At 44.8% G+C, this 23,259-nt stretch overlaps 1 protein-coding gene and 1 long non-coding RNA gene across 4 annotated transcripts in view; one reads left to right on the top strand and one right to left on the bottom strand.

The window, feature by feature from the left end:
• Positions 1-23,259, bottom strand: part of LOC144756284 (uncharacterized) — a 540,171-nt gene that overhangs the window by 196,944 nt on the left and 319,968 nt on the right. The gene's annotated exons all lie outside the window — the stretch shown is intronic.
• The window catches only part of LOC144756283 (uncharacterized), a 362,112-nt gene that overhangs the window by 50,418 nt on the left and 288,435 nt on the right, over positions 1-23,259 (top strand). The window contains exons 3-5 of the mRNA XM_078645944.1: positions 1,729-1,802; positions 11,137-11,247; positions 15,307-15,411. Coding sequence (XP_078502070.1) covers positions 1,729-1,802; positions 11,137-11,247; positions 15,307-15,411 — 290 coding nt within the window. The remainder of the gene's footprint in view (positions 1-1,728; positions 1,803-11,136; positions 11,248-15,306; positions 15,412-23,259) is intronic.

Below are 23,259 nucleotides of genomic sequence, written 5' to 3'. Positions count from 1 at the left end.
ATAGAAGAGGGAAGAACAATGGACAAATAGTAAAATAGGTAAATACTTTCTAAATTAATCAATTTTCATAAACAAATCTGATAGCCAGGAGATCATGATTCAAGTTAATTTGTTTTGGAATGAATTTATATAATCAAAAAAACTAGCTGCCACATGCATCAACATTTGGATTCACGATTCCTAAATAGCGAATTTGAAGGAATTGCTATTTGTGAATCGCAAATCCTTATGCATGTAGGAATCGCAAAATAAATTGCAATTCCTTAACATTACCTATTAACGATTCACAAATTGCAGCTGTGCTATTAGGTAATGTTACTCAATTCATTCCTATGGGCCTATAGGCCCATAGGAATGAATGACAATGCATTCGCAAATTGCGATTACCAAATTGGTATTCGCAAATTGTGAATGCAATTCCAAGGGTGCCCGGGGGCCTAAGGTCCCCCTGGTGCACCCCCCAATAAGGTAAGTGTGCACATGTGCAGCACACACATGCCCTAAGGGCATGTGTGCGCTGCACGCCACATTGAAAAAAGCACTTTTGTGCATTTTTCAAGAATAAGCAAATTACCATCAACTTGTAGTTGATGGTAATTAGCGTTTCCTAAATGCAGAGTTTGCATTTAAGAAAGGCTTGAGGAATCACCTGTGATTCCCTAAATGCATTTGCAATTTATGTAATCACTAATAATTGTGATTACCTACATTGCAAATGGAAATGGGTCCATGCATTAGAAAAGGCCTTTTTCCATTCGCAAACGGGCCGAAAAAACATTCACAGAGAATATGATAGGCTTTGTGGGTTACACAGATTAATTTATTTCAAAGAGAAGAAAGTGATGATGCCTTGGAAGGATGCCCACTATTGTCAGAAACAACTTTGTGATCACAGACAGGGATGCAGTTGTTTGGTGTGTTCAAATATGTACACTTCATTTGATTTTTCTTTTCACACTGAAGGCAGATGTATGAATGATATGAACACTAAGAGGCCTTTTTATGAGATAGAAATAGAATGCAGCACAGGATTTCCCTTGCTATGCTGCGGGGCATTCAATGGAAAGGGCAGGAATGCACTGTATTTATTGCAAAATGGCACTTTCCTGTCCTTTTCCCAGCACTAGTGCACAAGGACCACCTAGCGCCAACGAAGGCACCCTTGCACCTATGGTGCAATGGTGCCTGTGTTGCATGCAGGATTGCTTTATGCAGGAAGGTGTATGCAGGAAGGAGCACCTTCCTGCACAAAAATAATCCTGAAAGGCATTTTTCTCTTTCTATGTGTGCTGCACAATGCAGCAAGCATTGAAAGAGGAAGTAACAAGGAGAAATAAAGATATTTCTCCTCGATACGCCTCTCCAGGGGAAGTGTATCTTTTTGGCACAGTCCCAGGTTTACCAGTTCTGGTAAATCTAGATTTGCGTTAAAAAACAATGCCTTCGTTGCGCTGAGTAAGGCAACACAGTAATTTGCGCTGCGTTGCTTTGCTCCAGATTTATGGAGCCACTCAGCGCCACGCAAAGTGGCCTTGCGTGGTTTCATAAATCGCACTCATGTTTAGCGTCGATCGTGCACCACTCAGCGTGATGGAAGATTGACACAACACATCTTGTAAATAGGCCCATATGTTTCTTCCTCCCCCCACCTCGCTACATTTCGAAGAGATAATTAGAAAGGTGAAAATGAACATGATTTGTAATTCACTGATCTTCTTTTTCTTTCAGGCAAGGAAGACATCCGATTATTATGAACTTAAACGTAACTTTTTCGGAGAAGGATGGCTATGTTACAATGAAAGGTATACTTTTATCTTTCATCCATTGCAAAGCTTTTTAATAGATCAGGCTACGGCAGCATGAATTTATGAACGCAGTAGATTAAATGCAAGAGAAATTGGACGATATTAGGACTATTCCAAATTTTAATACGTAAAAAGCATTGCAGATTTCCTATTACATGACTTACTGCCCAAGATGAAATCTGACAAAGCAGAACGAATGCGAAGGAAAATCAGAAGAGCCACGTTTGAAAAAAGGTTATTATGGCACAGTGGGTTAGTTTGACTTTAATTTGAGGCTCCTGGTTCTCCTACAGTCTGCCATGCCCCTCTGTAGTCCTAATCTTATAGATTTCTGAAGGTAAAAAAAACCTCCTAATGCTGACGTATTTCTGAACCCACAGACAGAAAGGCAGGATGTAGTGGCAGCTACTCTGCTAAGGCGGAGGAGCGTCTGCCCACTGCTTTTTAGCAGTGAAATAAAAGGATAATAAAATATTAACTCACGTTATTATGATTTTATTTCGTCCTACTTCTGACAGCTTTGCATGAGGGGTGGGGGCAGTGGAAGAGTGGTAGCACCGTCCTAAGTGTGCTATGACTGCTTGGCCAACCCTATTGGGCCGGCCAAACAGTCTTGCACACTTTGCATGCTCTCCATGCAGGCTGCATTACAGTCTGCGTGTAGAACATCTCCAGGCTCCCAGTCAGTGTCTGAGCGCCGATACACGGCTCTCAGACCAATAACTACACTGATAAGGCAGCGTTGTGATTGGCTGACTGGGAGTCTAGGTGTGCTTCAAGTCCAGGCCAGCGAGGGAGGACAAAGGATGAGAGGCAAGGAAGCAACGAGAAGGTCAGTTCTTTATTTTAAGTTTATTAATACCCGCTTACCCCGCGTCCTCCCCTCTCCGACCCCCCAATCTCCAATCCGGGCTGGCCGCCGCTGGCAGGAAGGCATGGACAGATGCCTGCTGTTGTGCGCGTGGGCTCACGCGCAGGTGTACACACACATTCTCTATCTCTCTCTCCACTCTCTGCCTATCTCTATCCAGGCTCCCTTTTACAAGCACTTCCTGTATTCTCCATCTCTATCTCAAAGCCTTTCCTGCCTCTGCCTCGCCTTCTCTGCTCCCTTATTCCTGTCCTGCCTAAGCTTGCCTACCCAGAATGCACAGCTCCTCCACCAGACAATGTAGAATAATGCTTGAGAGGCATATTATATTGATTTAAAACTCTTTTTTTATTCGACTTCTGTTGATTGCTCATTCCTTCTGTCCAGCAGCGCTTTGAGGCGGATTCTTTCCCTTGTGATTCAGAATGTTTTTCAGTTATGTGCTTCTCTAAAGCCATTGTCGAAAACCAAGACACTGCTAGTGAAGCAGCCATGCCTCCGAAAGGGCCTGGACGCGTTTATTCTGAAATCCTTCAATGTCAATTCTCCGACGGTTCTTTTAAGCAGCAAGAAAGTGTAAAGGGGAGAACAACTGTGGGGTAAGCAATTCAGTATACAGTGTAACTCTTTGTAGCCACACAATAACTCAGAGCCACAACTAGGAGAAGGTTAGTCAAGTGTATTACAATTTAAACAATAGTTGGACATATACGCATTTCAGCATGAGGCTATAAAAGCACAGCGGCAATAACAGACAGCCAAAACATCTGAACAAGTTTTCCTGATGCGGCAGGAAAAGAACAATAAGTTCCATGATCAATATGCAAGTAATCAAAAAGCAGCAATCCAAGTTTTCCTGCATTGAAGCTTCATAAGAGAAAAGCATTTGTTATTCTCTAACACTATAAGTGACATCTTTAGTTTATCTTTGCACAATAAGTTGAAAGAGAAAAAGTGTCAGTGATGGAGCCTTCCTAAGAAGTCTCTCCATCAAGTGATAGCTCAAGCAGCATAAAGCCAATCTGAAGGAAAGAGGACACTACTGCTCAGGTGTTCTCCGTTCCAGAGGCAAAGTGGAGAGGTGGGCACTGTTCCTGTCAGAATGCATCATATTCTCAAAATCATATTCGGCAAAGGTCCCTATAATGCCTTTACTGCACATGCTCCAGGATGGGTACAGCCACAAAATTTCCATGACGCCGAAACGTTTCTCCATGTATTCTATGTCAGGACCGGAGGCAAGGGTTATGCTCATTCTTTCTTTGCTTTAATAACAAATTTCAAACAGCAACTTTATCACAACCATGTATAACAACTACATTTCCCACAAGACTAGGGAAAGAAAAACAGTCTCTAGGCAGTCCTTTCACAGTGTTTATGGACCTTATGCAATAAATCTTCTTGTCACTTCCTGCACTTCCTCTTTCTTCGCTGCTCAGCAGCTAGAGTTAAGTGGTTTTCTACATTCCTCACTCTGTTGGGCGGTTGTTTTTGTTTTCTAGGGTATCTGTTGCAATTTCTTTTTCCACAGATTCCCTTATCGCCGCGGGAAATCTTGGTGCTCCTTACGCGGCTTGATCCCCATTCAGTGAGGATCGCAGTGCGGTCCGCCCCCCGCTAGAGGGCGCTGTGGGGGGCGCCACGACATGTTGGCAACGGTGCGCGTTTCAGTCAGGCAAGTTGAATCGCGCTCAATTCGGCTATTACTGTCCGCGCCCCGTGTGCTGCCTGAATCACCCAGCGCGGCTGGGTCAGTATCCTTGCCCCATTTTCTTATACGCCAGTTTTTGCGAGTCGGTAGTGGTGCGGTACATCGGGAATGTTTACTCCTCACGCCCTGTGATTGCTGGGTAGGTAGAGGTGTGTTGGGCCTCGGGTCTTTATTCCAGACACCCGTTACATGCAGCTAGATCCCCATGTACCCGGTGGGTGTTGTGGTGTCCTGGGGTTGACTGGCCCCTGAAATCTGTGCCTTTGGCCTATCAATTTCCTGAGAGACCCTCAGCTTCCAATTTCTCACGCTCTGCGTGGGTGTGCTCCCTGGTATTGGCCCAGTGTTTATCAATCAATTCATTAGCATGGAGCAAGAGTACTATAAAGAGGAAGACTCCCTCTCAAATTTGCAGTGGGATGATGATTTTTACGAGAAGGTGGATAACTCCATTTATAGAGCGGTCACTGAGCTGATGACCCCGATGGAGCAGCGGTTGGCCGATAAAATAGAACAGTTGTGCGCAAAAGTAGGACAGCCTTCCCCCTTTTAATAAAAGTCGACCCCAAACTTGGTGACCTGGCCTGTTCTGAGGCAGGGGCAACGGCACAAGGGGGTTTATTCAGTGAGCCCTTCGTTAAAAAATTAGGCAAGTTTGTTACCACGTTTACTTCCTTAGACAAGGCCCAGGCGGACATTAAAAGAGTTTTTCACCCTCAGGTTTCCCGCGGGGCCGGTCGGGGCAGGAGCCGCCCGCCCAGCCGTTCTCGAAACCAAAACCCCCAGGGCAGGGGGTAAGGCTCCAGACGTGGACAGTACCAAATGGATCAACTTTTTAACAACTTCTACCCGACTAGAGGGCAACGCAACGCTTCCAAGGCCGCGGAGGTTACAAGGGCAACAACAGAAACGCCAACAGTGAGTTTGTCCGCTGCGCAGGTGCGAGTTGGGGGCAGGCTGGAGCAGATTTTCCCCGCTTGGGAAGCTCTTACTGGGAACGCTTGAGTGCTTCAGATGGTGATGGGGTTCCAAATAGAGTTTTACGGGTCCCCCCGCCAGGACGTCCATCCACGTCCAATAGGTTTCTATGCAGCAGACGCAGCTATGGTACACATGTAGGTAGCCGACCTGCTCCACAAGGGAGCGGTGTGCCTTACAGAGGTTCATCCGGGGGTTTTCTCAGCAACATCTTTTTGGTGGACAAGGCCGACAGAGGCTGGTCATCAACCTTCGGGAATTCAATGAGTGGCTGGTGTACCGACATTTCAAAATGGAGGGCATTCATCTGCTCAGGGACGTCCTCCTGCCACTCGATTGGATGGTGCGCCTGGATCTAAAAGTTGCGTACCTAGTGGTCCTGATTTTTCCACCACACAGACGGTTCCTTCAATTCCTTTGGCGGGGACAGGCTTACGAGTTCCGGTGTCTTCAGTTCTGGCTTTCCTCGTCCCTGTGGGGCTTCACCAAGGGTCTGAAGCCGGTGGTGGAGTATGAGAGGGCACACGGGATCCGCTTGATCATCTACTTGGACGATATTCTTATCTTAGCCCAATGCCCCTTAGAGCAGCGGAGTCAATTACAGATGGCAGTGTCTTTGCTTCAGGATTTCGGGTTTGTGATCAATGAACAGAAATCCCTCCTATTCCCAACTCAGAAGGCGTTTTTTCTGGGATTCATGATAGACTCCACCTCGGCATCGCTAAGTCTGCCCTCCAGGAAGGTGGCGAAGATTCGTCACGAGATCTGTCAAACCCTAGCCAAGCGAGGGACTTCTCTGCGCCAGATTGCTCGTCTGGTGGGTCTCTTTTTGGCCTACCGGGTTCTTCAGCGATTGAAGGCGCACCATCTGCGGAAAGGCCTGACGTATTCTCAGGTGGTCCCTCTGACGGACGAGGTACGTGAGGAGTTGGAGTGGTGGCTAACACACATGGAGGCCTGGAACAGAAGAGCTATCTTCGGTTCCGCCCCCGACTTGGTGATAGAGTCGGACGCCAGTCGGGCAGGCTGGGGAGCGCGGTGTGGGGAGCTCTCCATCGGCAAAACTTGGTCTCCTCAAGAACAACAGCTTCATATCAATTGTTGGAGCTTCTGGTGGGTTCCTTTGTGGTCCGTTGCTGGACCTAGGACCTTGTCCAGGCTTCAGTACTCCTAAAAATGGACAATGTGTCGGCGGTCAGGTATATCAATCATCTGGGCAGCACCTGATCCAAAGCCTTGGCAAATATGGCGAAACAGTTCTGGGAGTTTTGCCCCTCCAATCAGATCCAGGTCACGGCGGAGTATCTTCCAGGTCAGGACAATTTAGTGGCGGATTGGCACTCCCGTTACCTCCGGGACGCCAGTGTATGGAAGCTGAACCCGGAGATTTTTCTCTACCTGCAGAACGCTGGGGGCCTTTTTCCATCGACCGCTTTGCTTGTCATCTCGACCGGCAGCTTCCCCGGTTCTTCAGTTGGAGGCCGGATCCGCTGGCGGTGGCGACCGATGCGTTCACTCCGGATTGGAGTCAGGAGAGCGGGTATGCGTTTCCCCCATTCTCTATGATCACTCGGGCGGTGGCCCAGGTTCATAGACAAGGAGCCTACGTGGTTCTGGTGATGCCGTTCTGGATGTCGCAAGTTTGGTTTCCAGTTCTACTGGAACTTTCTTGGGATTCTCCAATCCGACTCCACCAAACTACCCTCCTACTGTCGAGTTCGGAGGTAGTGGCTCACCGGTTGGTGGAAGACGGTTCACTTCAGCTCATGGCCTGACGGATTACATGCAACGCTGGAGACTGCTGGGCCTTTCGGAGCACGCTGAGCTCCTACTCTCCAGAGCTTGGGCAGACAGCACGTCCAAAAAATACAAATAGGCTCGGACGCAATGGGTATGTTGGTGTATGCAACAGGAAGTGTATCCCGTGGTCGCAGATTTTACGCATGTTCTTAATTATCTGGAGTATTTGACAAAGGAAGGCTTGGCGTATAGATCGGTGAACACAGTCCGCTCTGCAATTTTAGCAGGTCATGCGCCGGTGGATGGAGCCCCATTGGGGGAACATCCGTTTGTTCGTAAACTTCTCAGAGGCCTCAATCAATCAATCAATCAATCAATCATGCCATTTGTATAGCGCACTACTCACCCGGGAGGGTCTCAAGGCGCTTGGGGGGAGGGGTATGGTACTGCTCGAACAGCCAGGTCTTGAGTTGTTTCCTGAAGGCGACATGGTCCTGGGTCAGCCGAAGGTGGATGGGGAGGGAGTTCCAAGTCTTGGCAGCCAGGTAAGAGAAGGATCTTCCTCCGGCGGTGGCTCTTCGGATGCGTGGTACGGCTGCGAGGGCGAGGCTGGTGGACCGTAGCTGGCGGGTGGGCGTGTAGAAGGTCAGGCGGTCGTTGAGGTACTTGGGGCCCAGGTCGTGGAGAGACTTGTGTGCGTGGGTGAGGAGCCGGAACGTGATCCTCTTGTCGACGGGGAGCCAGTGCAGGTTCCTCAGGTGGCTGGAGATGTGGCTGCGTCGGGGCACATCCAGGATGAGTCGGGCGGAGGCGTTCTGGATGCGCTGGAGTCTTTTCTGTAGCTTGGCTGTGGTTCCGGCGTAGAGGGCGTTTCCGTAGTCCAGTCGGCTGGTGACGAGTGCCTGGGTGACAGTCTTCCTGGTCTCGGTCGGGATCCAGCGGTAGATCTTGCGAAGCATACGCAGGGTGTTGAAGCACGATGAGGAGACGGCGTTGACTTGTCTGGTCATCGAGAGGGAGGGGTCCAGGATGAAGCCCAGGTTGCGTGCGTGGTCGGTTGGCTTGGGTGCAGTGCCCAGGGCTGGGGGCCACCAGGAGTCGTCCCAGGCGGAGGGCGAAGATCCCAGGATGAGGACTTCCGTCTTGTCCGAGTTCAGCTTCAGGCGGCTGTCCTTCATCCACTCGGCGACGTCTTTCATCCCTTCGTGTAGGCAGGTTCTGGCGGTGTCGGGGTCTCTGGTGAGGGAGAGGATCAGCTGGGTGTCGTCGGCGTAAGAGATGATGTTGAGGTTGTGCTGGCGTGCGATGGCTGCGAGAGGTTTCATGTAGATGTTGAAGAGGGTGGCCTCAGGCTATCGTTGCCTCCTATTCAGTCCTTTGGGATGTTAACCAGGTATTGAATGTGTTGTTGTCTTGGCAGCTGAACCGTTTCCTCTCAAGGAAGGAATTGTCGGCTAAATTAGCAATGTTGCTATGCCTGGTGTCGTGCAGAAGGGTTTCGGATGTCAAAGCTCTGGATATTACAGCAAGAGTTTTCTCCCCTGATGGGATTAACTTTACGGTGAGTAGGCGTACTAAGTCCAACACCCGTACGATCTCTTATCCTGTTTTGAGGAGTCACCAAAACTCTGTGTGGTTCAATGCCGTAAATTCTACGAGGAGGCTACGGAGGAAGTCCGACCTCCGGGCGAACGACAACACCTGATAGCCCTTAAAAAGACGTTTAAGGCGGTTTCATCTCCCACTATAGCCCACTGGGTGTGGTGGATCATGCAAGAGGCGGGCATTAATACAAGAGTTTTTGGTGCGCATTCAGCACGAGAGGCAATGGCTTCGAAAGCATTCAGCTTTCGCGTTCGTTTAGAGGACCTGATGAGAGCAGCGGATTGGTCGTCGGATTCTACCTTTAAAAGGTTTTATTTTAAGCCGCTGCTGAATGTGGCTCAGATGGTCATAGACTAGCTTTAAAGGAGCATAATCCTCGCCTCCGGTCCTGACAAAGAATAGAAATTGGCCTAGCCTACGAGAAGGTAAGTTTCAATTTTATTAAGGACGCGGAGGCGAGGATTATCCCTCCCTGCAAGCTCATTGGTTGCAGTCCAGCCTCGTATGGATGTAATTATTCCTTTTTACCTGGTATGAGGGGTCATGTGATGAGACTAGATGGTCTTTTATGATGGAATAATTGTTGCCTTGTGGTTTGCCGTACTGATGTTTTCCATGCCTATTTCAGGCTGCAGTGTTGCTTGAATATGCTTTTGTACGGTGATAGTTCCGTGATTGATCGGTGTTGTTTCTTTCAGGGAACGATGGTTCAAAACAGGATGCGTGAGCAGGGGAGAGTTCCTCCAGCGAAGAAAGAGGAAGTGCAGGAAGTGACTCGAAGATGTATTGGATAAGGGCCATAAACACTGTGAAAGGACTGCCTATAGACTGTTTTTCTTTCCCTAGTCTTCTGGGAAATGTAGTTGTTATACATGGTTGTGATAAATCTGCTGTTTGAAATGTATTAATAAAGTGAAGAAAGAATGAGCATAATCCTCACCTCCGCGTCCTTAATAGAAATGAAACTTACCTTCTCGTAGGCTAGGCAAATTTCTACTTTCCTTGCAACAATTCGTCCTTGGTTCCTTCTACTGTTCCCCTGTGAAAGCACCTCTGTCCACCTTATTGACTCCAGGCTATGCTAACTGCAACTTTCTTCGTTCCACGGCTTGCTAAAGAAAAGAAAAGGCCCTTCTCTTTGCTAACAAACACTTGTCCGCCTGCAATGAAAAACATGAGAAAGAACCAGCATCCTACAATTCACATGAGAATCAAAGAATTAGTTTCAGAAATTAGAACATCTGAATGTGCTGCGGCTTCAGGCCTTCGACTTAGGCTAAAATTACAAGTGCACTACATTATACATAGCAATGGGTTTTCAAATAATTAACATTTCAGTTACCACATCTGATAACTCTATTAATACATTATTTCACTTACATAATTAACCTGATAAGCATTCAAAATACATTCAGTATCTCAGTGCATCACATCATTAATGTTCCATGTGAGTGTGTTACATCTATTTATACGTTGTCACTACATTCCTATGTGCCACTTGTCAATCTTCACATTGGATCGCGATAGTTTTCACCAATACGCGTTATTGTTTAACACTTTTTCTAACATCAAGCATCGCAATTAATAATATGCAGTTGCATGATTATATTGCAGCAATTACAACATGCGTTATTTCCCTTAGGAGTAACGTCTCCAAGTGGGCACACCTTCTTATGATTTCATACAATTTCAATAACTTTCAATGAATTTCACGAAGAACTTTTTCAGTATGCTGTATTTTATTCTTTAGTACTTTTTATACTATTACTTTGGTACGATTTTAGCAAATGTAAGTTATGTCTGAGTTTTGTGCTTAAAAGTGTTGTACTTTCATGCTTTCAGAATTAAAGTCCCTTGAAGAAGGGCTCCTGCCCGAAATGCATTTGGCGGTAACATGTGGAATAAGATAAAAATATGATGTACTATGAAGATAATAGTATGAAAAGTACTAAAGCATAAAATACAGCATACTGAAAAAGTTCTTCGTGAAATTCATTGAAAGTTTTTGAAATTGTATGAAATCATAAGAAGGTGTGCCCACTTGGAGACGTTACTCCTAAGGGAAATAACGCATGTTGTAATATAGTCAATCACCCTCACGGCCAGGAGGGTTAACGAATACGGCACCCACCACCCAGAAATATCTTGAGTACGATTTGACCCACCGAAGTGCGACAATCCATATTCCAATTGGATTTCACTATATTGCACCATTAACAGGTATCCCGGATAGGACACGAATTTCCACTCCCTCACCTCTCTTGCCTCTGCATAGATTGTTCCATTGCTACTCCACAATCTTTACAGCCTCCTGCAAACCTGTGCATCGTGTGCCAGCTTTTGCTTGATACTGTTGTGTTAGGACACTGGGCTTGCTTCACAGCAAAAGGGATCTTCCATGTTTACTCTGTTTGTTCACCTTTCAGATCACGGACGCAAAATGACCTCAGAAGTACACAAGATGTCTGATGATTGCATTATGTGGATAATCAACAACAACACTGAGACGGATCATTATATTGGCGACCTCATGTTTTGTAAGTATGCAACACAGGGCAAGTCAAAGGTTTCCACCAGGATGTCTTGTTTATATGTTGAGGTTGCATGAACAGAGCCCCAACCAGATCTCCAGGCCCGCCTTTGTGTGTTGATGAGTGATTAGTGGTGAGCCACATGAATCTCTAAACCATACGGATAAAAGGCCTTGAAACTAGATATGAGGACAGGCCTTGTTAGAGCTGCAGCTGGAAGTACCCTTGGATAATACGTCACCACGCCAAGATTAAATATGGGAACTGTAAACTGAAAAATAAAAATTATAAGCTGAATAACAACAAAAATCAGTTTCACAACAGAAAAGGGAAACTTGGAGAAATCAAATAATAGTGAATTAATTCCACAAAATGTGCACTTTTTTCACCATTTGTAAGGTCCTTGATACAGTGTTTACTTTAAACACATATCCTTCTTACCACAACAGGGCAGTAGTCTATCCCTGACCTTCTACCGTTCTTAGGGCCAGGTGTACGACCATTTGCTTTTGCGACAAATGTACAACAGTGTCAGAGACACTTTTAGCGATTACCAATGGGGGTCGCAAAATGCGGGGCTCATGGATATAATGAGCCACTCACAATTTGCGACCCCATTGGGAATGGCTGGCTCTCCCAGGATATGCCCTGCTGGGCTCAGCAGACCACCATTTCTGAGACTGCTTTTCAATAAACCAGTTTTTTTTAATGCAGCCCGTTTTCCTTACACGAAAAAGGGCAGCATTAAAAAAAAAAAAAAAAGAAACGTTTACGTTTCATTTTTTAAGGGCAGCCAGTGGTCCGTGTGACCACTGCCTGCCACTAAAAAAATATTTTCCCCTCCATTTGCAGAGGGTGGTATTTTGCAAGTGTTTTGCAACCGCAATTGTGGTTTCAAAACATTCATACATGGCTTTGGGGTTGCTATTAGGAAGGGAACGCCCAGTCCTATTCCTCAATAGCCAGTCGTAAATAAATTGCGACTGGCTATTTAGGAATTGTACATGGCCCTGTGACATTTTGCATGCGCATACGGGTCACAAACCCATGTGCGCATGCAAAATAGGGTCGTACATCTGACCCTATATTTTTTAAATGCTGCACACTACCCTATTTACCCATTACCCAGGCATACCATTTCCACTCTTACCCTTGATGGTACTTTCCTGCACCGCTCAGCTTGCTGCTACAAATATATTTTGTCTCCACTCCTAAAATCTCATCCTTGACAAAGTGCCTCTATAGACACATTGGTAGTAGCATCTTTGTGTGTTTTATTAGCTATAATTAATGGGGCATTTCAATTAGATAATGTTAGTTTAAAATGTCTTGCTTGAATTTTGATTACTGGGCTAGTCACTCCTGGTCAGTATTATTTTGTTTCTTTTCATATTTTTACTCTAGTAATGTTCTTCCACAGTGTAACAAAAGCCAATGTCCCTTTTAAAAAATAGTATTTCTTTATTTATTGTTTTGATATCACACTCCTAGGCCCCGAAGAATACCAGATACTTTCGAAAAATTGTTTAGTGAGAGAATAGGCAGATTTGCATAACATTTAGAGACGGTGTAGTATGAACAAGTGAGAGTAGGAAGCATCAATACAAAAGATGAGCAGGTAGAGGATGTATATGCCTGTTGTCGGCAGCAGTGTAGCTGTAAACCAGTGGACAGCAGAGGGGTGATAAGGACGAGGATGTAGAAGTGCAGGCAGCTAACGAGGTGTCTTCTTCTAGCCTCGATATGGGGCATTAGTGCAACTAAATGTTTGGACAATTCTAGTCAGTAAAAGTGCACAGTAGGGCCGAAGTAGGGGATCTGTATCGTATCATCAGATACTGTAGAGTGACATGTGTTATTGCAAGTTCTGAAGATGATCCCTTAGGATGGATTTTTACCACCCACTGGATGAAAACGTACCAAACGTTACTGGGTGTCTGACACCACTCTTGAATATCCAGTGTAAAGCATCCGGGACAACGATAGATATGTATTTCCACTGAAGTTGTAACACCCTACATGGACAGTCCTTTGCCCTGCCTACAGACCAAGCTGCAGACCATGGCTGATCTCCAATGATCTCTCCATATTTATTTTATTTATTTATTTAGTGTTTTATATAGCGCAAACGTGACCTGAAAGGGTGTAAAAATGCTTAACAGAAATACAGCGATCCTTGAATGCGACAGTAGCAAGCATCATACACTTATGAATGAAGAACAATATAAAATAATATAAAACAATATATAAAAACAGTGCCAGTAAAAGTTCTCTGTGCTTACAATAGTATCTGAGACTGACCGACTACGTCAAATAACAAATTTCCTTTTTAACCATCGAAGGACTCAGAGTTCAAACGTTTAGCTCGCCTCAGTGGCATAACTAGCAGGGAACCCTGAAAAAGATTTGTAGATAGACTAATACGTGGCTTCCCCTGTCAGAGGGGAAGACTCCTCAGTGCACTGCTTTTGAAGCCGAAGTCTTAATTTATCTGCTCTTGACCCTGGTTAGGGTTTAAACAATCAAACATGTTGGCTATTATTTCATCAAAGCGTTTATTTCTTTTCATTCAATAGTCTATATAACTCATTTCATTTCATGGTTATAGTACTTAGTGCCTCCTCATGTTAATCAGAATAGCATCTCATATCCCAATGCATTTCGGGCTTTCTGTCAGCCCTTCCTCAGGGGATTGCTCTACAATTAAAGAAAATTAACGTCCATCAGTGACATGAAATGTAATTACAACCCTCGTCACATACAGCAGACAAAGACACATATGCTCTCCTACCTATGGATCCTACTAATGAGTACACCAACATACTTAAAGGCACCATCAAGCAGGCTTTTGACAACGGCACCATCTCGGACAGAGCTAGAAGATACCTTATGCCTAGCTGCCCCACCACTCCGACCCTATATATGGTACCCAAGGTGCACAAACACCCCACTCGCCCTCCACTGAGGCCCATAGTATCTACCAGAGGGAGTATACATGAAGCCACGGGCAAATTCCTTGACAAATGCTTGCAACCGTTTGTACTTCAAACTGAGTCGTACATTAGAGACACCACCGATTTTCTGGTCAAACTGGAAAAATGTACTGAAAAATTAACAGACCATGACCTAGTGCTATGCACAGTGGATGTATGCTCTCTATATACATCCATACCCCATGACTTGGGGATCGAAGCTGGTCAAGGTCAAGAGCAGATAAATTAAGACTTCGTCTTCAAAAGCAGTGCACTGAGGAGTCTTCCCCTCTGACAGGGGAAGCCACGTATTAGTCTAGTTACATATCCACGCTGTGAGGTACAGACAGCGATTCCTCAGTGGCACGCAAGCACATTACCCCAGGAGCACACTTTTACTAACCAGCGGTGCCAGTTCCATCCTCATCCTTGTGTAAAGATTTGCAGATCCCAGAGCGCTTCATTCCGGAAGTCATAGAGGGGTCCTGCTGAATTATAGATCCGTAAGGAACTGATGAAGAGTGAATAGACAGATGATTAGGCGATTGTTTGTAGAGTTAGGGTAGGAATTTACCCATTAGGAAGATCTTAGCCTCCTTCTTGAATTTTGAATGGAATGCTAGTCTAATGTTTGCCAGTAGCGAGTTCCAGATTCTGGGTGTGGTGCCTGAGAAAGCTCCGGCTCTGTTGTATGTTTTCTTCTTCTGGAAGAATGGAGGTTTCAGCACACGATAAGCATAAGTTGAATGCATGTCTGATGATTGCATTATGTGGATAATCAACAACAACACTGAGACGGATCATTCTACCAGGAGGCAGAACCTTAGCTAAATTGCACTTCTAAAATACTGTGGTGGGTAAAGGACACGGATGGATACATCAGTCATTCATTCATAGTGTTCTGAATCATTTATGTTCGCCTAAGACTAATTTTCTTCTCACACTTCATCAATTTCCCTATTGATCTTGATTTGCTGTTGAATGTATACATTGGTTTTTGCAGTCACTCTTGAAAAATATGGTTGAGACCTGGATCAGCTCAGTGGTCCTCCATATGGTGCAGTCATATGATCATGGTCTTTTGCTTTTCTAGGTCGGTCTCATAGTGGGAACAATGCTGACGTGGAGGCTTTCAAAAAACACTCGCTGTGCAAGAATCTAGACTTCCTGGTAGAAAGGCGGAGCCACTTCAATTACGGTGAGAAAAGAAATATATTCCTCCATCCTCTCAGTGAGTTTACTTTTTGTCAGTATAATTTATTTAGGAATTGAGATAATGGGGTTCAGTCTTTGACCGTTCTTCCAGCCAGAATGCCACCGCACAGTTACTGTGGATTTTTGCCCAAAAGACAAATGTGAGTAGGCATCCATACTGAACCAACTGCAACTGGCCTAGGGAATTTTACTTTCTGTGACATTATTTCAGGCAAGCCAAGCTGTTGTATATAAACCAAAGCAGTTCTATAAAGTCTCAGATTCGGAAAAAAAACATTTTTTAATTCAGGCAATAGACTACTTTTCTGTGACTCGTATAAAGGCTCTAGTTATGATGATCTATTCTGAGAAGCCATTCGATCTTGTGAACTGGGATGCTGTGTTTTACAGTTTTCAAAAATGTGGTTTTCCTTCCCAGTTTATTGCAATGCTTTCAAACTTATACCATGGGGCACAGGCTAAGGTGTTGGTAAAGTCCAAGATGGCTGGTTCAATTGCAATTAAAAGGGGAACACGGCAGCGGTGTTTCCTTTCTGCAAATTTTTACTTTTTTTTATTGAACCCTTCATGGAACAACTCCATAAAGTCATAAGGGCATCCATCAGAAAGAATGACTAAGCTTAATTTATTTGCAGATTATATTTTAGATCTGCAGCCTGACGAGGATAATATCAGGGAAGCTATGCAGACGATAACAGAATTTACTAAAATAGATTGATACAATAATAATCTAAGTAAAACAGAAGTATCGCTCTTTAACGTAACAGCCGTTGACCTTCCAGAGTCATTTCAGTCACAAGCAAGGGTGCAGACCCCAATAAGATATCTGGGGATATAAGTGGCAAACAATTTTTCCAGCCTATTCCACCTTAATTATGAAAAATGCTATAAAAGATAAAAGGGTTGCTTGAGAGGTGGTCACATTTCCCCTTGACTATAATAGGGCGTACCTCCATGATTAAAATGTCGGTGCTACCATGGATGTTATTTCTCTTTTCCACTGTTCCAATAAAAATCCCCGTGTTTAACAGAAAAAATATATAGGAGGCCCCCTTGCTATAAAAGGTCTGGGACCAGGGGAAATATGTAAAATAAACTAGTGCCCCTAAAACAAACAGGCTTACAGCCTGTGGGGTACAGCCAATTTGGAACAAGAGGTCACAAGTTCTATAGTGGCAACCTGCCTGTCACAATACCACACACACACAGGAGGTGAACTATGCTAGTGTTAACAATGTTGATAATATTAAAACAGAAAGGCTTTATACAATAGGACAAGAACTAGATTCAGAAATTTGTTGTAAAACAAAGCATACACATGATTTATTTTAGTTCATACAAAGCAATAAAGGGGTGATATGAACTGCATTGCCTAGATATGTCAAACCAAATTCTGTATGACCAATTAATGAGGAAACAGAATGCAGTAATAACAAGGAACGGGTAACAAATTTCTTAATCAAGATGAGAAACGAAAGTCTGCTTCACTAGCTCCCTGGAGTTGTTGAGATCTAATTATAAGAAAATTACCAAAGTTATAGTCAATATGAAACGGAATCTCCAAATAATTTAAAAAGGGTACTCTATCCAACTTTACATCAACAATTGAATGGCAGTTAGTCTTTGTTTTTGTAGGGACCAATAATCATAGGAAATGATTATGAATAGTTTACTCTATGATCAAGGTTAACATGAAGGAAGTAAAAGACTCTAGAAGGAGTTGTAAATCTCCGCTCTGGCTATCCGAACAGCATCATCTTCTTATAAAAGGCATGCTACAGGGCGTCCTCCAATCATATCTTTCACTTTATTAGTTAAACACAAATTCAAACCATTCATAAAAATAAGAAATAAAAAAAAAAACTAATATGCACTTTTGCCTCACCCCTCTGTTTGATTTAATTGGAATTGTACATTCCCCATTTGGGCTATACCAAATTTTGACAGTTGTATCCTGGTGTAAGCATCTACGAAGCATGACAAGGTCTTTTTCTACACCATGGTTTGCAACCTGTTCCAAAGCTTGGATCGTTTGACGTTGTCAAAACCACAGGGTCTGTAAAAGCCATATGGCCTTGACATATGATAAGCACTGGATTAAGGCACTGCTCAACCGTCCCTATACCGCCATGGAAGCCATATTGACAGAGGTTAAACATTTTTGGTTTGTGCCCATGCCTCCAGCTGAGATATTAGATCCCTACCCAGTATCTTAGCGATTAAGTCCATCAACGAGGTTGGACAGTAACAAGTAGGTTGTGTCCTTAAGCCTTTTTAAAACTTGGGACAATAACTGCCTCCCTATGGGAAAAAATAAAGTGCCCTCAATTACTGCTCTAAGGACATTAGTGAAAGTGGGGCCCATAGATCTATGTATCCTTGAATAAAAAAATACACTGAGAAACCAACGGGTGCCGGAGCTTTATGCACAGGGCTGTTTTTAATTGCGGTCATCACTTCACTGACCTCTATGGTAAAAACAGATACAGCAACAGGGACCAAATCAGAAGTAACTAAGCTGTCCTCAACAGAAAAGGTGTTAGAAACTTTGTATGAAGCAAACACATTGGAGAAGTGGATCACCTAGAAATCTACAGAGATCAAATAATCTATTTTATCCATATTAAGATTAGTAAAAAACAGCCGATTTACAATTTCCCAAAAAGTGCTCTGATCATTTAGCCGAACTGCAACTTCCAAATCGTCTCAGGTCTCCCTTCTAATCTAACCCTTCCTATGGTCTAATTCCTCTTTATAATCCCTCCTTGCCATCTTCACCTGTTCTTTATCCCTGGGTGAAATTATTTTTAACAGATCTTTAAGATGATGATTGGCAGGAGAACAAACCGAATAAAAAAATCTGCATGTGAGAGGAGGTTTCTCAGGGTTTCTAACTAAAAGCATTTGGATCATTCATGAATCCAACTACTCATTCAGCCACTCCTGTGTACTCCAAACACGACACGATAGATAATGTGTCACCTGTGTTGGAGAACTTCCCTTTGCTCCACTTGGACTTATTAGCTACCTTGATGGTTCAGGTTAAATCTGGCTCTCCCAGCGATCCCGCCCCTCCGAGCTTCTTAAAGACTGTTAGCCACACTATCCTTCCGGTCATACTGAAGGTACTTAATGCCTCAATCTCCACCAACACAGTTCCATCTGTGTGGAAAGAGGCTATAGTGAGAGCACTTGTTAAGAAGCCCAATATGGATATTAATAACTTCAGTAATTATCGTCCAATTTCTCTGCTTCCTTGGGCCAGTAAGTTACTGGAAAAAATATATTAATAGCCTCCTGACCAATTTTTTAGAGGAAAACAATCTGCTTGATCCCTCGCAAACCGGCTTCCGCCCCAAGCATGGGACGGAATCCGCCTTATTGGCGGTCCTGGAGGAAACAAGAGGCATCTTGGATCGGGGAGGATCGGTGGCAGTCATCCTCCTCGATCTAAGTGCCGCTTTTGACACTGTGAACCATAAAATCTTATTGCAGCGTCTCCAGGACTTTGGGATTCAAGGAGGAGCGTTGGAGTGGATCAGCTCATTTTTAACCGATAGAAATTTTCAGGTTTTTGAGGGAACCACCACCTCTACCAGCAGGCCCCTGGACTGTGGAGTTCCGCAGGGTTCTTCACTCAGCCCAACGCTGTTTAATGTATACATGAGGCCGCTAGCTGGGATCGTCCGTCCATATGGTATTAAGATCGTGACCTATGCGGACGATACCCAGCTGGTGGTCTCTTTCACGCGGGCTGAAGACCCTGCGGGTACGGTGGATCTGGTAGGCTGCCTGAGTGAAGTCAGCAGCTGGATGACCCTGTCTTGTCTCAAACTTAATGGGGACAAGACAGAGGTCATGCTATTGGGCCATTCGGCGCCATCGGCGGTCGACCAGATCTGGCCAGCTTGTCTGGGCCCTCTACCAGTCCCTAAGGATGCTATTAAGAGCTTGGGTATTTGGTTGGATAAGTCCCTAACGCTTGACCATCAAGCTGTCGTACTATCTGTCACCTGTTTTGGCCTCATTAGAATGTTGAGAAAGATCCTCCCCTTGCTACCTTTTGAGGCCAAACAAATCGTTGTTCAGGGACTGATTCTCTCCAGATTAGATTTTGGGAATGCACTCTATCTTGGAGCCCCAGACTTTACATTGAAGAAGCTACAGGTGATCCAAAACTGTGCGGCCCGGACCCTGCTTCAAATTCCCCGCAGGATCTCTGTCAAACCTGGATTAACAAGACTGCACTGGCTCCCTGTAAGGGATAGGATTAGTTTTAAATCTCTATGTGTTGCTCATCAGTCTTTCTGGGAAACTGGCCCAGCGATTAGTCGCCCCTTAATCACCCCTTACCTTCCTAGCAGACAGCTACGGTCTACCAATGCTTTTCTTGCTGTCGTGCCAAAGGTCAAACGGTCCAGATCAGGTGGTCGTTCCTTTACCCTGAATGCGGCTAGGCTATGGAACAGTATACCCCTGCATCTTAGGTCCAACTCAGATCTTACTTCTTTTAGGAAGCACCTGAAAACTTTTTTGTTTAATAAATAAATCTGTTTTTTCTGCTCACTTGCTCAGCTGTCTAGACACCGTTAGCCATAGCGCTTGGACGCCTCTGGGCAGCTATTTGCGCTCTACAAAACACATTTTCATTTCATTTCATTTCATGAATAGACAGAGATATAACCCTTTAAAACTGAAACTGGTTTACTTTCAGGGGATGAACAGAGCTAGAGACCGTTCGCTTCAGACCGGATTAATTCCTATGACAATGTTATCCAGATTGATTTTGCCCCATTTTCATTTTATTCCTTTATTTTCTGAATAGTTTATATTCCCTAATCCAGTTGAAGTAAACAAGTTACTTACCTGTAACTTTGGTTCCCCAGTATTGGTAACTTTCATAGATTCCCATAGCTTGTATCATTCCCCGTCGTTGGAATGGGAGTCTCGGTAACAAAAATAACATAGCAGTAGGTACAAAAGAGAAAGAAAAAGGCCTAGGCCTCGTTCTCTTTTGTAGCATATCCGCCTCTTTTTGTAAAAGAGACCAAAACTAAGCATCAGCCAATCCGAAGAGCCTCACCCCATAGAAACCTCCTGAAGGAACCTCAGAGCCTCAGATTTACGTAGCCGTTGTGTAACAGTAAACACATCTGTTGAAGGCTAAGCTTTCCCAGGGGAAGAGGGTGGGCGCATGGGAATCTATGAAAGTTACCAATACTGGGGAACCAAAGTTACAGGTAAGTAACTTGTTTTCTTTCCCCAGTATTGGAACTTTCATAGATTTCCATAGCTTGTATCAGAGTAGCTAGCAGTAAGCAATAAAGCACATTTTGTGACATAAATAAAGAGACATGTTAGTATACGTACTGTCATAAGAGAAGAAGTAAATCACATACTGAAATAACAATCTGTACCCATATTAAATACAAAATGTGCAGAAATAGGAAGGAGGGATAGTAGGGAAAGCTCACCAATTAGTGGAAGAGGTTCCTCAGGACTGCCTGGCCCACAGCTGTCTCTTCCTGTGTCAAGGATTCCAAGCAGTAATGCTCCGTAAAGGTGCGCACGCTGCTCCAAGTCACAGCTCTGCAAATGTCTCTGATGTGTATTCCCGCGAAGAGAGCTGTAGATGAAGCCACGGATCTTGAGGAGTGTGCTCTGATCCTGCTGTCCAGCGGCTTACCGGCTGCTGAGTGGCAATATAGAATATAGAATGGCACTGGAGATCCATCTTGCAATACTTTGCTTTGAAAGTGGAAGCCATTTGCGAGGACCACCAAAAGCGATGAATAATTGTGAACATTTACCAAACCCTTTGGTGCGATCCAAATAAAATGTCAAGCACTGCTGCACATCCAGAGAATGAAGTGACCTCTCCACTGGTGTGGAAGGGTGAGGAAAGAAAGACTTGAGAATCACAGGTTCATTTAGGTGAAAGCCTGAAGGAACTTTAGGTATGAACCTCTGATTAGTTCTTAAAATCACGGTATTTCTGTTGAACTGGAGAAAAGGTTCCTGTATTGCGAGAGCCTGCAATTCCCCAATGTGTCTTGCCAATGTGAGGTCAAGAAGGAGAGCCAATTTCCACGAAAGAAAATTAATGTCCGCCCGATGAATCGGTTCGAAGGGATTTTTCATGAGCTGTGTGAGAACTAAATTCAAATGCCAAGTGGGAGGCAGAGGCCTCACCGGGGGAAAGACTCGGAATAAGCCCTTGAGAAACTTTTTAATTATTCTTGAAGACCAGAGAGAAGGTCCAGATGCAGAGCGTCTGTAGCGAGAGATCACTGCCAAGTGAACTTTTATGGATGAATGAGTCAATCCCGTCTTAGCCAAGGACAAGAGATAAGGTAGAAGTTGATGAGGCTGAGAAGAGAAAGGGTTGACACTTTCCTTCCGGCTAAATCTTTTCCATTTCCAACGGTAAGTTTTATTTGTGGAAGGGGCTCTAGCTTGAGACAAAACTTCTCTTACTTCATTTGAGATGAGAAGGTTCATGAATTCTCTCTGCTCAGGAACCATGCAGTCAGGTGTAATGAATCTGGATCCGGATGCCAAATCTGCCCGTGGGACATCGTGAGAAGATCCGGAATCGCCTGCAAAGGAAGAGGAGGGACGAGAGACAGAAGGTGAAGTTCCGTGAACCAGAACTGTCTCGGCCTAGCAGGAGCTATTAAGATCATCTTGCATGGTTTCGCTTTGATCTTCCTGAGAAGCCTCTGGATCATCGGAATGGGGGGAAAGGCATACACAAATGCTCTTGACCAAGCTATCGAAAGCCCATTCCCTAATGATCCTTGATGGTGAAGCCTGCTTGCGTAAGGCTGTCATTTCTTGTTGATCGGGTTGGCAAATAGATTTATTGAGGGTTTGCCCCACCATTGAAAAATCTCCTCCAAGACCACCTGGTTCAGTTCCCATTCGTGGCTGACTGACGACAGCCTGCTGAGTCTGTCAACCTTTTCGTTTAGAACTCCTGGTAGATGTTCTGCCTGCGGCGATATTCCGTGAAGAATAGCCCATTCCCAAATCTTCTGGGCCTCTTGAGATAACGGAAGAGATCTGGTACCCCCTTCCTTGTTTATGTAGTGCATGGCCGTGGTGTTGTCCGTTCGGACGAGAACCGCCGACCCCTGCAGTCATGGGAGAAACGCCTGTAGTGCTAGCCTGATAGCCCTGAGTTTAGGAGGTTGATGTGAAGAAGACGGTGCTGGGGCAACCAATGCCCGGTGACATGAAGATCCTGAAGCACCGCACCCCAGCCGTCCAGTGAAGCATCCGTTGTCATCACTTGAGGAGCCAGATTGCTTACGAAGGATAGACCTTGGGAAAGGTTTTCTTGCTTCGTCCACCACAAGGCTGCTTTTTTCATTGCTACAGTAATCATCACCTTGTCGTCGAATGAGCCGTGAACTTGCCTCCATTGTTTGTCTAGCTGTAAGAGTCCGCATCCGCAATCTGCAGTGAGGTATCAGAGGAATGCATGAGGAGATCACCCCCAGAAGGGATTTGTAACGGCGTACTGAAAGACACTTTCTTTTTCTCAATAGCAGGCCATGGATTGCAGTTTTTCCTGCCTTTGTAGGGATGGAAAAGCCTTGTTGAGATTTGTGTCCAAGATGGCCCGCAGGAAACGCGCTGTCCTGGACGGAATCAGAGATGATTTCTCTTTGTTGAGAGTAAGACCCAAATTCTGGAATAGGTTCATACATGCGTTGACTGCTTCCCTTGCAGCCTCCCTGGACGGGGCCTTCAGCAACCAGTCGTCCAGGTATGGAAAGACCTGAAAATGATGTTTCCGTAGGAAAGCTGCCACCGGTGCCAGCAC

This window comes from Lissotriton helveticus, chromosome 5_1 (assembly GCF_964261635.1).
Source record: "Lissotriton helveticus chromosome 5_1, aLisHel1.1, whole genome shotgun sequence".
Lineage (NCBI taxonomy): Eukaryota > Metazoa > Chordata > Amphibia > Caudata > Salamandridae > Lissotriton > Lissotriton helveticus.
Note: the sequence above shows the minus strand (reverse complement) of the source record. Positions and strands in the feature narration are given on the sequence as shown.